Source organism: Phalangium opilio, unplaced genomic scaffold, assembly GCF_054372755.1.
Source record: "Phalangium opilio isolate 3A_F unplaced genomic scaffold, DU_Popi_V2 ptg000063l_1, whole genome shotgun sequence".
NCBI lineage: Eukaryota > Metazoa > Arthropoda > Arachnida > Opiliones > Phalangiidae > Phalangium > Phalangium opilio.
This window is the reverse complement of record NW_028324180.1, coordinates 933,068-949,126: the sequence shown is the minus strand read 5'-3', so window position 1 is coordinate 949,126 and position 16,059 is coordinate 933,068. Positions and strand designations below refer to the sequence as shown.

The following is a 16,059-nucleotide window of genomic DNA, read 5'->3' as shown; positions in this document are numbered from 1 at the left end:
AGCCGAAAGTTGAATACACATTTAAATAATCTGGTTTAGATTTTAAAATAGAAAAAGCTTCATGGTGGCAATCAGATCAGTGAAAGGTCTGATTGTAATCTGGCTATTGCTTCGGAGTTTTCATTCTTTTCATGGTGCTCATCCACATTCAGTGCGTCACGCCGCAAATTAGCTTTGGCATTATGTAACGTTAACAGTCATGTAGGCAAACTAAGAATATTGTTGAGGTGAAACGAGAGGATAGTGTTTACATGGCAACCCAGTTGTGAATGTATCATTGATCATAGAGGGTATACAGTTGAGGCGTAGGCAATTGGGCCTTTACAAACAAGGTAATATCTCTCCAAAATTTATACTCTTCATTTCCTCTTCCTTCCCCATTGATTGATTTCCATATGTACTAGACATATCCTTATTGTGCAAAATTTCGTCGGCTTTACTGTATATTTGCTATGCTTGGAATACTGCTTTAATAATTCATAAATTTTAACTTCTAAAAAAGAGAAACAATTCCATATCTAGGTATATAAATCTGTAGTAGTAGTCCTCCTCTACGATTTAAGTCGCGTAGAATGCTATAAGTGCGGATTTTTAGGGCATTATGCTACCGCCTGTCCGAGCAAACAAGAAGTCGCGCCGCAGCACGCTTCGGGAAACGCGAAAGCGGGAAGACCAAAAGGGGAACGTCTTCCCGCCGCGCGAAGAAAGTAAAGCCCCCTATGGAAGTCGTCTCTATGGATGTGCGTCGCTGTGAGGTTGATCCTCCCGTGGCCATAGATGCCGTATATTCGCATGGGACTTTCGCGACCAGACTAGATTCAGGCGCTGATGCTTGTTTTATCAGCTTATATCAGTGGCGTAATTTAGTCAGAACTCTAAAACCAGACTTAGTACTTCCGGAAGAAGAAGAGACTCAATGTATAGTGTTAGGCGATGGACGTTATACCTTTACAAAGGGACGCGCGCGAATAGACTTCCGCTTAGGACAGTTGAAACTAAAGCAAGAGTTTCACGTAGTTCCGTCACTTCGAAACGATTTTATTCTGGGAAAAAATTTCCTGTATAAACATCGTGCCGTTTTGAATTTTGGTACCAAAACTTGTCAGATTGACGGAACGACGTTTCCATTCGTACTTAATCTCCGTGGGTTAAAGACACCGACCCCTCAGATTATAGAGGATATTGAACAAGCTGTTGCGTCGCCTACACTTAGTCCTACTCAGAAGGAAGACTTAAAAACTTTACTATTACGATTTCCAAAACTATTTTCGGAAAAAGCGGGACGTACTAACTTAATATATCACGAGATACATACTACCACCGATGTTCCCGTTAGTCAACGCGCGTATCGTGTTAGCGACGAGAAAAAACGGATAATTGAAGATCACCTTCACGAAATGATCCGCGACGGTATCGTGAAGCCATCCGTTAGTCCTTACGCGTCGCCGGTGGTACTTGTCCACCAGAAGTGCGGAAAGATACGTTTCTGCGTCGACTATCGCGCTTTGAATAAAGTAACCGTGAAGGACCCTTATCCGCTTCCGAGAATAGAAGAACTATTAGGAAAAATGGGTGCCCCAAAGTTTATAACAGCACTGGACTTGAAGAGCGGCTATTGGCAGATAGATCTCCATCCGCAAGCGAAAGCAAAGACTGCATTCATCACGCACGCGGGGAAGTACGAGTTCGAAGTACTTCCATTCGGTCTATGCAATGCGCCGTCGTCGTTTCAACGACTCATCGACGAAGTCTTCAGGGATGGACATCACTTTTCCATCTGTGACTATCTGGATGACATCGTCATACCATCCAGTACTTGGGCAGACCATTTGTAAGCCTTAGAATATGTCTTTCACCGACTGTTTGAAGCGGGCCTTACGCTTCAAACCCAAGAAATGTCGCTTTGCGCAAAGCGAAGCGACCGTGTTAGGGCATATAGTTAATTAACGAGGGATTCACATTGATCCCTCCAAGACTAGGGCTATAGTAGACTTTCCCATCCCAAAGAACGTGAAAGAAATCCAAAGATTTCTGGGCATGGCGGGATGGCACTCTCGATTCATCCCGCAGTATTCCAAGATCGTTGCCCCGTTAAACCATCTCAAGAAGAAAGACGTTCCGTTCCAGTGGAAAGAAGAACAGAAGAAAGCGTTCCAGGCCATCAAAGATGCGATCTGTATGGCGCCTCCTTTCGCGGCTTACGACCCTAAGTTGCCGTGTATCCTGACAACGGATGCTAGCGACGCCGGACTTGGAGCTTTCCTGTCGCAAATTCAAGATGACGTCGAGGTACCTATTGCCTATGCCAGTAAACAACTGACCGACGTCCAGAGAAGATATACAACTACGGAAAAGGAATGTCTTGCCATCTATTGGGGAGTTGGAAAGTTCCGGCCATACTTGGAGAATAACCCGTTCACTGTGATCACCGATCACAAAGCTCTCCAGTGGTTGTTCACTTTGAAAGAACCAAATTCTCGACTTGTTCGTTGGGCAATGTACCTGCGAACGTACGACTTCAAGATCATACTCAAGAAGGGGGTGGAGAACAAGGTTGCGGACGCCTTATCAAGAGCGCCTGTCTCTCTACTAGCCATGTCGTTGGAAGACACGACTTCACCGTCCTCGTCAGAAGATTCCAGTCCAGCGGAATCCTCTTCAATGACGTCGACTTCGTCCTCAACCAGTAGCGGATTAGCTCCTCCCGCCAATCACGCATTGTACCACTCTTTCACGCTGGAAGAAGTACGAACGGCCCAACAAGATGAACAATCCACCAATGACATCATAGTCCAGTTATCAGGAGATAATCCTCAACGACATCGGTACTACGAACTGAAGAACGATGTCTTGTATCGAAAGGCCCATGGTAGACAACCAGCAAAAATCTATTTGCCACAGCGGTTCCGGCGGGACGCCATCCGCTTATTTCACGACCACCCTCTATCTGGACATCGAGGTCGAGATCGTACCTTCGACAAAGTTCGGGCCAGATACTGGTGGCCATCGGTTCGGCAGGACGTTACCCAATACGTCCGCGGATGGCCTCTGTGCCAGATGCACAAGGCCCGCAATAGAAAACGTCCAGGTCTCATGCAACCTACGGCCATTACAGAGCCTTTTGATTTGCTGGGAGTGGACATAATGAGACCTCTACCGAGAAGCCGTCACCATCACAAATACCTCCTGGTTTTCACGGACTATGCTACCAAATTTGTAGAACTATACCCGATGAAGAACATCACCGCCAGAACGTGTGCGAAGAAATTCGTCTCCATGATAGTTCGCTACGGATGTCCGAAAGCCATCGTAAGCGACAATGGGACTCAATTCGTTTCCTAACTATGGAAGGACATTCTCAAGATGTTCAAAGTCAAACTACGATACATTACTCCGTATCATCCACAGAGTAACATCGTGGAGCGCACAAATAGAGTTCTGGGCGAAATCATTTCGATGTTCGTTGGTCGAGATCACCGAAGATGGGACGAGAACTTACCATTTATCCAGTTCGCCATCAACTCGACTACACAGACCACAACAGGAAGAACTCCTTTCTACCTAAACATGGGTAGGGAACCGAGATTTCACTGGGACTTGGACGTGGGGATGCCAGTAGCGAACTTTGTTGAAAGGTCCGCATCGCTGTCCGCATCGCTGTCTGCTTTAGCGAAGCAACTTGCTTTGTCTAAAGAACTTGTCAAGAAAGCGCAAGCACACCAGAAACGCTACTATGACCAAAGGCGGGAAGGGATCGAGTTTCCCGTTGGTGCGCTTGTCTGGAACGAGACGCATCCCTTGTCTCAAGCGGCACGTGATGTCACCGCTAAGTTATGTCCCAAATGGGATGGTCCCTACAAGATCGCAAAGAAGATGGATCGATTGCGATACCAATTAGAAGACCCAGAAACCAGAGAAAAAAAGTAATCGCGAATATTGCTCATTTAAAGCTATATTGGTCGAATAAAAATGTCTGCCAACCGGACGGAAGCCAGTCATCCTCAACGTCACGGAGCTCATCTTCAAGTTCTACCTCGTCACAGTCCGTACATAAACTTCAGGACGCTGGAGTCAGTACTGGTGACGAACGTCGTGAGACTCGACGAGAACGAAGACAACGACTGTTGAGAGACCAAGAAGCGCAAACTGAGTCGTCTGGAGAATCGTCGTCCTCATCTTCATCCCATGATGGATCATCTTATGTCCCATCGGAAGAAGTACCAGATCTACCTGAGGACGCATACGCCTTATTCTCAGATCCTCCTGCGGTTTTCCGCCAGACCTTTCTCCTCCTTCCTCTCCTGATAGGAGCTCGAGGGAGACTTCTCTCCCTCTACCCTCTCCTCTATCTCACCCCGACGATCCCAGTTCTTCCTCTGAATCTGAGGAAGACGATACGGAATTGTCCAACCCTGTTCCCATAAATCCGATGAGATTTGTCAATCCTTTTCGCAAAGGATGGAAACGGGAGATAGTGCTGAGAAAGAATCCAAAGCCTGGAGGTCCTGAACTGGACATTTATTATCACCCTCCAGCAACATATCCGCATCAAACTCTTCGGTCTCGCGCAGACGTAGAACAGAATCTACGCATGCATTCAATCACAGATGTGACGTCTAGTGATTTTAATTTTGCCCGTCAAGCAATCTCGCGAGAACCATGGGAGACTATTCGGAACGAAACATAACGTTTTGACGCAGCCCATGGAATTCGCCATCGCGAGAATTAGCGGCGAGGGAAGAGTGCTGACGAGGAAAAGAGGCCCTAGTCGCCGCCTGCTCAAGACTCAGCGGATTGGGAACAAGAGAGCCGCAGCAGACGACTTTTCTTTGGGGGGGAGGATGTAACCGTCCACACCAAGCACCTCCTTGCCGGGAGAAAAACCGCGTCGTCTGCTTAACTCATTTTCTATTTTTTATACTAATTTTTTGTATAATGTCAAATAGTCCCGAAGTGGCGCCTTAAGCGCCACTACAGTTCAAACTATTAAAAAACATCTTTTCGCGGGAATAAAAACCCCCGCCTACAATCTGTCAGCAGTTGTCAGTTGTCGGCAGTCAGTAATGTAACGCGCTCCCGTTCGGACGTGTTTGTTTTTGTTTGAATTAAAATACCAGTATTATTTCTAATCACAACAAATATAAGTTAGTCATGGACGACAATAAGTCCTTTAAACGGGAACCTGGGAACTTCTTCAATTGCTAGTTTTATTTAATTTCTTTGTGAGCCGTGAAATTAGGCCCCCTTTCCTACATTTAGATTTTACGGTTACAATACTTCGGTAGTTATATTAAAACAAGACCCTCTCGTGGTACATCGTTTTCCAATATAATCGCTAACGTTTGTCCATATTTACGCTGAATTACCCCTTTCGACCCGCAGAGAATATGCAATAAAGATTGTACGCGATATCCTAATAAAAGAATGTAGCATCAGTTACGACACATTTCTTTTAAACTACTACTCCTATTAGCTTTAATATATATTTAACTTTCGGTTAACTTTGGACCATTACGTCCTTTCATCAAGAACACACACTATTTCTGTTGAAAAGACGGCAGCGCCATCTAGTTTTAAAATAAAGAACTAAAGAACAATTTTATAAAAATTTCGGGATGTTTTAATTTTTCTGTGCTTTATAAAATAAATGAAAACTAAATCCTGAATTTTAAGTTTCTATCTCCTCTAGAAGTACCTTAGAATTTTGATGATCGGTGAGTGAGTGAGTGAGTGACAAAATAAGGTAAATTTCACCTGCGATATTTCGAAAAGTATATAGGGTAGGAACTTGAATTTTGGAAACTATAGCTACGATTGACAGTCCTCGCGGCGAGCAAAATTTCAGGCTCTTACCTGTACCAAAAGCGCATAGAAAACCAGAAAGTGAAGAACGAGAAGCCTAAACCGCAACGTGAAAAATGAGTTCCCCCATAGTCGATTCAAGATTTCCGTCCCCCTTACAGAGCGACGGGAAGAGTTGGTCTTATGCCGCGGCGGAGAGTTACTTTCGCGTAGTTTTACACAAGGTACATGCGTAAGTTGGCTCGAAAATATAGTTCACTTATTTCTTTATTTTCATGTCGTCTGCTATAGTTTAATTCCAAGGCTTAATATAATCTAGTCACTTAGGTAGTCGGGAATCGGCACATTTGTCAAAATGTCAGATTTGAATTTAGCAAACATTTTAGAAAGCTACGAAAAAGATCACTTTTTCCTGATTGATAAAGACGGAAAACTTAAAGGTGCATGAAAAACAATATCAAAATTCAACTTAACGAAACTTTAGATTTCCACGACGATTGAACCGAAAGAGCGCTAAAGAACAACCGTTAAGCCTAGTTAAGCAGCCGATTTCTCAATAGTATTCCCCACTATCCCCAGGAGCCGCTACAATCGCGAACTATTTTCCGCTTGTAGTAGTAAATCTATGTATTCCTGACTTCCACATTAGGAGATATTTCTAGAATAATAACATTCCCGGGAAAAAAATTTGTCTTCTGTAAACATGGAGTTAAAAAAGGTTGGCATTTTTCCAAGTGTTACTAATGAAACTTAAAACTTTTACACTACGCTGAAAAAAAACAATCAATATCTATGACCAACCTGAAAATGAATACTATTCGACTGCTTTAAAAACTAAAAGAGAGACAAGTAATTTTCCTAACACCATTACCATGTCCGCGCGAAAATGAATTTTTAGTTTTAATTAAGCAGAATGTAGAGGGTTTTCCCTGTAAGTATCAATGGTTTAGATAAAAATCCCATTATGGATGCTTGGTGAAGAGTTTCGTTTATGTTTGCTTGGTTACAGTAAACTATATAATTGAATTGGTTCTTGTTTTAATTTTAGCTTTTCACTTGATTTATCTTCATGAAATTCTAAACAAGTAACAAGGGTAAGACTTATTCGAATGCCAATTTAAGAGATATATAGGGATATATACCGGATATCACATTTACCATTCCCATAGGTCAAAAATTATAAAAGCAGGCAGTCGAAGTCGCCTTTCCCATTGAACATCGTACACTACACTAACTTCAAGCATGTTATAATAACAATTAAAAAAAAATGAATTGAAATTATTCAATTTCAGGTTTTCATCGTAAAAGAGGGGATTCGCTTAAAACCTATTGTTTCTATCGAGGGGTCGGACTTCGGCCAAAATCCCGTACACTTACCCTGAAATAACTTTGAAAATCCTAAAATCCCACTGAAAATCCTAAAATCCCTTTGGAAATTCTAAAATCTCAAAATCCAAGTAAAAATCCGAAAATCCAAATGAAAATCCGAAAATCCAAATGAAAATCCTAAAATCCAAGAAAAAATCCGAAAATCCAAGATAAAATCCGAAAATCCAAATGAAAATCCTAAAATCCAAGTTAAAATCCTAAAATCCAAGTTAAAATCCTAAAATCCAAGTTAAAATCCTAAAATCCAAGTTAAAATCCTAAAATCCAAGTTAAAATCCTAAAATCCAAGTTAAAATCCTAAAATCCAAATGAAAATCCTAAAATCCAAATGAAAATTCCAAAATCCCTTTCAAAGTAAAAAAACTTCAAAATCACGAAATTTGTATTAAAATCTAAAATAGCTTCTTGCTAAAACTCAGAGGCAAAGAAGTATGCGCGAACACGATATTAGCTAGGAGTTCACCTTACCAGGGATTTTAGATTTGAATACCTCTTATAACCCTGGCCTTATAAGTATCCTCCCCCATTATGCTTAATCTTCCATGATCTACAGATGCATAAAACGCTCGACACCAGCTTGAGAGCTCACTGAAAGCTATTACATTGGACTATCTGTGTGTCTGTCACCGCGTTTGTAGTTCTCAAATCGGAGCAAAGGTATTCGCAATATCCGAACCGTATTTGCAGTTCACAGTGAGCAATATTAGCATGCACTCCAGTATCATCGTTAGGGTTAAAATGTACGTGCCGATCGGCTAGGGTTACGAGAAACGCCTAGCCTCTCAATGGCAGGGCTTCCACCAACTGATCAGTGATCACGCAATTGCGGCATTTTACCTCGCCGAGTGACGTTGACGTCACGGAGAGGCCTTACACTGGACGTACGATCTATGGGTGTGTGTGAGTCCGCATTTGGCAAAACGGAGCAAACGTGTTCACAGAAAGCAATTTTTGGCTTCTACTCCCTTCGTTAGGATTAAGAAGTACGCGGCGATCGGCTAGGGTTACGAGAAACTTCTAACCTCCCAATGGCACGGCTTCCACCAAAGGATAACACAATTGCGGGTTTGCTTATCCCTAAATTTCCAAAGTTGTTAAAGAAGCATACGCTTGAATTCCAAGATAAGAAGAGCTATGTTTAAAATGACTTTTGGAATAAAGTTTTTTAAAAAGATTTAGCTAGAATTAAGGTAAATTAATGACGATTATTTAATTTTTTAAGAAAAATCTCGTAATTGCGTCTCGACTCGGAGAGGTTTATTTTTGTTTCCCAACTTGTCTTATCATTTACTATAAATTTACAAAATCAGTGAAAAAGATGGTCGCTAGAAATCAAACGTTAAAAATAGCTATGTTTAAAATTATTTTAGGAATTGTTTGAACTCCTCCAATAATGGAAAAAAAATAATCTACTAATATGTTGCCTATGTTTTTTACCTTATTACATGTTTTTTAAGTTGTATATATAAACAAAATCTTAATAATAGAAAAGGGCATTCGGTCTGATGGCGTAATAAAATAAAGTTGTTTTATTGTTTATCTCTTGCGTTCTCTCTCCATGAGCCGTTACAACAGTGGTGTCAGAAGTGGGGTGTCGCTTTACGGTCTTCGGGTATAGTCGCGTTACGGTCTTCGGGTATAGTCGCGTTACGGTCTTCGGGTAAAGTCGCGATACTGATTCCGAGAACATGCCGAAGCAGGAAAGCGGAACCTCCGAGGCCTCCTCCTCGTCCTCTCTGGGAGATGTGTTGAACGCGTTTATGCAGCAGCAAATGGCGGCCCAGAAGCAGAACCAAAGGATCATTGACCTCCTACTCCAGACAACAGGAACCTCCGGTCTGTCAACCTTCACATCAGCACCCACATCCACAATAGCTTGCCTTGACATTCCAATCTTCGAGCCTGATGAACACGATGGCGACAAATTGGAACAATGGCTGAAGAGATTTGACTATCTCGTGGATATTAGTGTCCCAAATCTGCCCGACGTTGCCAAAGTCAAGTATCTGGTCTCGAAGCTGTCTAACGAAGCTTTCAGCGAGTAATATCGGTCCTGTATGCCCAAAGAGCCAACGGACTACCCGTATGCAACGACAGTAGAGAACCTCAAGAAACTTTTTGGGAAGAAACAGACACTCTTCATAGAAAGATTCAACCTAATGCGGATCCAGCGTCACTTAGATGAAGATTATGGCCCGTATTTTAATCGCGTGAAACTACTTCTAAAGCGTTTCAATTTCACCGATTTGACCGAAGATCAATTCGGAATTCTGGTTTCCTTATTTGGACTCTCACGACCAGAAGACGAAACCATACGAACCAGAATCCTGCAACGATTAAATACCAAGGCCAACATTGAACTCTAGAATGTAATTGACGAAGTCCTGACCATCGTCGCTACGAAGACTGAACAGACGGTTTTCCAAGCAAAGGCCACGCCGAACTACAGCTTCCGTCGTCGGAAGACTTCTGTACGGCATCCTTCCAGATCTCCCGAAAAGCGGAGAGCCAAGTCATCCCAAAGATCTTCGAAACCGCGGCCTTACGCCTGTTTTCGATATGGAGAAATGCACTGGGTCAGGGAATGCACGCACGCTAAGACTGAATGCCATAAATGCTCTCGAACAGGTCACCTCGCTAGTCAATGTGAAAATCAGAAACGAGTATCCGGACACCGGAAACCAGACAGAAGCCAGATAAATACAGTCAGCCTGAATTCCATGCGACCTTCGAAATTCATAACGGGGTAATTCTTGGTTAACGACGTTCCCGTAGTTTTCTACTTGGACAGTGGAGCGGAAGGCAATATTATCAATGAGGCGACTTACGAACGAATTGGTAAGCCGAAGTTAACCCCCTGCAGTGAGCAAGGAGTGCTATTCGATGGATCAAGCACTACATTCCTTGGAAAAGCAACGGCAAAATTTAAACTGGGACCAGCTGACATTCAACACAGTTTCTACTTGGCGAAAGACGGATCCCTAAACCTGCAGGGAGTGGAAACCCTGGATTTTTTCGGTCTTCTGGAGAGCTTACGACAATGTTCTTGACCCGGTGCTCAAGCCATTAATCTCTGTACCGCCTCATCGGGAACGCCTCAAAGATTACGAGAAGCAGACTGCCTCGCGACGCTGAAGGATGAGTATCCGGATGTCTTCGAGGACGGTTTGGGGCTGTGTACCAAAGCGAAAGCTCGTCTTACTCTCAAACCCGGAAGCACTCCAGTATACCGTAGAGCTAGGCCAGTTCCGTTTGCCGCCCGCAAAACTATCGAAATGGAAATCAAACTCCTGGAAGAGTCAAATGTCCTGAAAGCCGTCGAGCACATTGATTGGGCAGCACCGATCGTAAGCGTAAGAAAACCTAACGGCACTACCCGTCTTTGCGCAGATTTTTCCACCGGCCTGAATGAGACCATAGAACTCAACCAACACCCATTACCGTTGCCGGAAGACATATTTGCGACGCTCAACGGGGGAAAACTTTTCTCCCAATTGGATCTATCTGAAGCATACTTACAAGTAGAACTGGACGACGAGTCTAAACCACTTTGTACCATTTCCACTCATCTGGGAAACTTCCAATATCAGAGACTTCCGTTTGGGGTGAAATCCGCTCCGGGGATTTTCCAAACAATAATGGACCAGATGCTTGCTGGACTTGAATTCGCAACCGCTTACCTCGATGATATAATCATTGTCAGCCGTAACTTCGAAGATCACCAGCAACGCCTCAAAGAAGTACTCTCCCGTATTAAAGACTATGGATTCCGCCTTCGCCTCGAGAAATGTAAGCTATTCATGACACAAATAAAATATCTGGGATTCATTATTGATAGCGCTGGTCGACGACCTGATCCTGAGAAAATCAAGGCTATTGTCCACATGCCAGCACCAGTTGACCTGCCAACGTTACGGTCATTTTTGGGAATGATAAACTATTACCAGGTCTTCGTTAATAATATGCGTTTCATGAGACAACCACTGGACGAATTATTGGAATCCAAACGGACTTGGTCTTGGACACCTAAATGTCAGCACGCCTTCGAGGAACTGAAGATGACGCTTCAATCAGATCTCCTTCTAACGCATTATGATCCTACACTGTCGCTGCTGATGCCTCCGATTATGGACTTGGGGCGGTCTTCCAACATCGCATGCCAGATGGGTCAATTCAAGCTGTAGCTCATGTATCACAATTGCTCCGACTCACTCGTTCCTCTGGTCAAGGATAAGTTCAATGTCATTATAGAAATTCGTGTTAAGCCGGCATCAAAGCTCGTTATTCCAACAAATCAAAGATTTCCCGTTTTTAGCTTCGTCCGCAAAGAGAAGACAAACTAATCTTCCTAATTTCGTCTTCGTATTTTTCGACATAGAATCTATACAAAATAAAACACTACGAAGAAGACGGTAAAGAGAAAGGGTTCGAACATGAACCAATGTTACTTATTAGCCAAAACTGCGTTGACGAATTAAACTTAAGATTTTGCGCGTTATGCGGTCAATTTGGAAACAGAGAAAGAAAATTCGCCGGATCGAATCCTATACACGGTTTTATAGAGTACCTAAGAACCATGGCCGACGTTGAAAACGTATATATAAATTGTCATAACGGTAGTAAATACGACCAGCAAATTTTTATTAAGAGAAATAATGGGGCGTAACGAAAATTGGCAGCCGGAATTAATCGTGAATGGAACCGAGGTATATCAGATCAAACTTTACAATTTTATTTTCTTACACTCGTACAAATTCGTCCCAGTAGCTCTGGCTAAATTTTCCGCCACTTTCGGCTTTAGTGAGGATGACGAATCTAAGGGCTATTTCGCCAACGTTCTATTTAACGTAGTCGAGCATAATTTCGACATTAACAATCAAGAACAGACCAATTACGTCTTAGAGAAAGGATTACCCCTAATGAAGCCTATGGATGCGAAAATTTTACCTCGAAAAATTACGAATCGTTTCTTAAATGGTATAACGAAGAAAATGTGTTTAATTTTTTAAAATATCTTTATAAATTTGCTCGAATGACGTGACTATCTTGAGAAAAGGTTGCTTGATATTACGTAAACTTCTAACAGATAGAGTCGGTGTAGATCCGTTTCGATGCGGGGCGGTGACAATGTCAGGGGTTTGTAGTCACGTCTATCGCAAAACCTTTTTAAAAAAGATACGATAGGTATAATACCCAAGAATTTATACCGCATTAAAGAAAATCAGTCTCTCGTGGCGATTGAATGGTTAGTATGATTAGGTCATAAAATAAACATTCCTATTCAATCGGCGTATACTGGCAAAGAAGCGAAAGTCCTTAATAGATAGTTTAAGCTTACACCTCCAAAACGCGTACGGGTACGTGTAGTTCAAATATTTCAGAATTGGCGGGTTTTTTATCCGTATCGGCCCCCAAGGTTCGCCTGTCTCTCTCTCTTTTTTTTAAATGTAGCGGAAGTTTTCCTGGACTTGGCGTCCTCTACGGATGAGGTCTTGACTCTTGGGGGTTAATCCCTTAGCAGACGACGACTCGGTGAGTTTGAATTAAATTATCCGTTGAGATTCTTCTTGGAGAGTTGTCCTTTGTTTACTTTTGCCTGTCAGCCAGTAAATTTATTTAATTAAAGAAGACCAAATTGACGAAAATTTTAAGATATGGTAATATTTTTATTAATTTCTTATGGAATTTAAAACATTTGAAGCTAGAGTTTTCTACTTCTTGGTAGTTCGGTTGAATGAACAAAGAAAGCTAAAGAGAGCTAAAAAAGGAAGAGGTTTTTAAGGTTCCTAGATTGCCCTTTTTAATTTTATTCCTTTGTAGATTGACGATAATTTATTGTTGTACGCTTCCGAAAACGACTTGGATGATGTGGAGGAGTTACTAATTTTGGGAGTGATTAAAAGTTCTAACCCGGCACCGTATCGCCAACGTTTTAAGCTACTAAATTTATCGGAGGAGTTCTGTAAATTTAACTTCAGGTTAGGGTTTCTTGAAAATTTATTATATGTATCGTTACAATGTAGCACATGTTACAGGTTTTCAACTGATGACATCTATAGACTTGTGGATTTGTTAAGGCTACTGGATTTTATCATTTGCGAAAACAGAACGAAGTCAGATAAAGTTGAGGCGTTTTGCATTTTGTTGAGGCGAATGGTGTATCCCAATCGCCCCTGTGCCCCTTATTTAACCGCTCTAAAGCTGAGCTCTCTTACATATGCAAAGCTACGTTGAATTATAATTATAATCGGCACAAGCATTGGCTTCAGGATTTAAGAAGACAAACGCTCTTGAATGAAGATTTAAAACGCTACTCAAAGGCTATTGCAGAAAGAGCTCCGCTGAAAAATTGCTAGGGTTTTAATGACGGAACGGCCAGACCAATTTGTCGACCAAAACGGGATCAAAGGCTGATCTACAGTGGACATAAGAGAATTCACGCTCTTAAGTATCAATCTATTTTGTCACCTGATGGAATTATTGTGAATTTGTTTGGACCAATTGAAGGCAGACGCCACGATTCGCATATGCTTCGTATTAGCGGTATAGTACAAGAGCTAGAAAATGTGTGTGGGGATGAATACTGCATTTACGGAGACCCTGGATATCCATTACGGAACGCGTTGATTGTGCCCTTTCGTGGTGCCCAGCTATCCCCAGAAGAAGAGAGCTTCAACAAGAAAATGAGTGCGGTAAGGGAGAATGTCGAGTGGGGGTTTGGAAAAATTGTCCAAAATTTTGCGTTCCTGGACTTCAAAAAGAACTTGAAGCTTCTCCTACAACCTGTGCGCATTTACTACATAGTTAAAGTGACCATTTATTTTTTACCCCAAACCGGGACGGCTTGTAAACACTAGAAACAAACTAAAATTCGGATTGAAGTAAACACAACTAAGATTTTTCTAAGGGTTGATATTGTCTTTCTTATATTTTTCTGAAGCACAGATTTGTTTATGGAGGTCTGGTGATGATTTTAAGCAGGGGCGCCGATCATTGTTTTTCTCAGGGGGGCTGGGGCCCAAGGCAACACCAGGGAGCTCAGCGAAAAACTTTAATTCCTAATAGAAAATATGAATTATGATATTATTGAAAAGAAAGGGTGTTTTTATAGGAAATATAGTACTAAAAATCCTCATAGGTAAACCTATTTTAGCTTAAACTATGTAGAAAAATCTCAAAAAAACTAATCGGATTTTACTTTGAAAAGCAAAGCCTATTGAAAATATTATGTTTAAAAATTCAGAGCGAGCGAAGCGAGCTCCGCAATTTCGCTGTCTATAAATTTGATCTCGATGAAAGAGCTAAATTTTGAAAAACTTGGCGCCTAACTAACTCTTTTGAAGGTTGTCGTTAAATACGCATTTGCGTTTAGGCATTTTGAATAAAAGAAGACTCACTCGTCACTAGAAAAACTACACAAGTCACCATGACATTGTTCACAGATTTGAAGAAATATTTAGCAGAATACATAATTACATATACCGCGCGATAATCAAAACTGGGACAATTTCCAGAAAACGGGACTTTTTAGTGTCCCGAGGCATTCTTCGGGGACACCGGGACAAAGTTTAACAAACCGGGACTGTCCCGGCTAAACCGGGACGTATGGTCACTTTATACATAGTAGGTGCTCTATTAACTAATGTGCACACTTGCATATATGGCAGCATATCTTCTTGTTATTTAGAAATAGATCCGCCAACTGTCGAGCACTATATAGAAAACGATAGATATTAAAGTACCCAGAGCTAACAAGTGACCTACTTTGCAAACGAGACGATTGAATAGGTAAATCAACAGTAGCGCTAATTATTTAATTTCAGAATTTCACCAATCTTTTTTAAACGCTAGGTATAGATAGGTAGATTTTAATTAGTTTTTTCCAGAATATTTCTTCGGTCTTGAGTGTTCCAAGATTTGTTTTAAACGGTAGGTATAAATAGGTAGATTTTAATTAGTTTTTTCCAGAACATTTCTTCGGTCTTGAGTGTTCCAAGATTTGTTTTAAACGCTAGGTATAAATAGGTAGATTTTAATTAGTTTTTTTCCAGAATATTTCTTCGGTCTTGAGTGTTCCAAGATTTGTTTTAAACGGTAGGTATAAATAGGTAGATTTTAAGTAGTTTTTCCAGAATATTTCTTCGGTCTTGAGTGTTCCAAGATTTGTTTTAAACGGTAGGTATAAATAGGTAGATTTCAATTAGTTTTTTCCAGAACATTTCTTCGGTCTTGAGTGTTCCAAGATTTGTTTTAAACGCTAGGTATAAATAGGTAGATTTTAATTAGTTTTTTCCAGAATATTTCTTCGGTCTTGAGTGTTCCAAGATTTGTTTTAAACGGTAGGTATAAATAGGTAGATTTAAATTAGTTTTTTCCAGAATATTTTTTCGGTCTTGAATGTTCCAAGATTTGTTTTAAACGGTAGGTATAAATAGGTAGATTTTAATTAGTTTTTTCCAGAATATTTCTTCGGTCTTGAGTGTTCCAAGATTTGTTTTAAACGGTAGGTATAAATAGGTAGATTTTAATTAGTTTTTTCCGGAATATTTCTTCGGTCTTGAGTGTTCCAAGATTTGTTTTAAACGGTAGGTATAAATAGGTAGATTTTAATTAATTTTTTTCCAGAATATTTCTTCGGTCTTGAGTATTCCAAGATTTGTTTTAAACGGTAGGTATAAATAGGTAGATTTTAATTAATTTTTTCCAGAACATTTCTTCGGTCTTGTGTGTTCCAAGATTTGTTTTAAACGGTAGGTATAAATAGGTAGATTTTAATTAGTTTTTTCCAGAACATTTCTTCGGTCTTGAGTGTTCCAAGATTTGTTTTAAACGCTAGATATAAATTACATTTGGATCTTTTTAAACGGT

The 16,059-nt window shown here is 41.1% G+C and overlaps 1 protein-coding gene and 1 pseudogene across 1 annotated transcript; both read left to right on the top strand.

The window, feature by feature from the left end:
- The first annotated feature begins 9,248 nt into the window (after nucleotides 1-9,248).
- LOC149662122 (uncharacterized) lies at nucleotides 9,249-12,701 on the top strand (annotated as a pseudogene).
- Nucleotides 12,702-13,533: 832 nt separating this feature from the next.
- On the top strand, nucleotides 13,534-14,989 carry LOC149662121 (uncharacterized). Its single transcript, XM_089842355.1, has 2 exons — nucleotides 13,534-13,994; nucleotides 14,885-14,989. The coding sequence occupies exons 1-2, from the start codon at nucleotides 13,719-13,721 to the stop codon at nucleotides 14,909-14,911; spliced, it is 303 nt and encodes a 100-aa protein (XP_089698481.1). The 5' UTR covers nucleotides 13,534-13,718; the 3' UTR covers nucleotides 14,912-14,989.
- The last annotated feature ends 1,070 nt before the right edge of the window (nucleotides 14,990-16,059 follow it).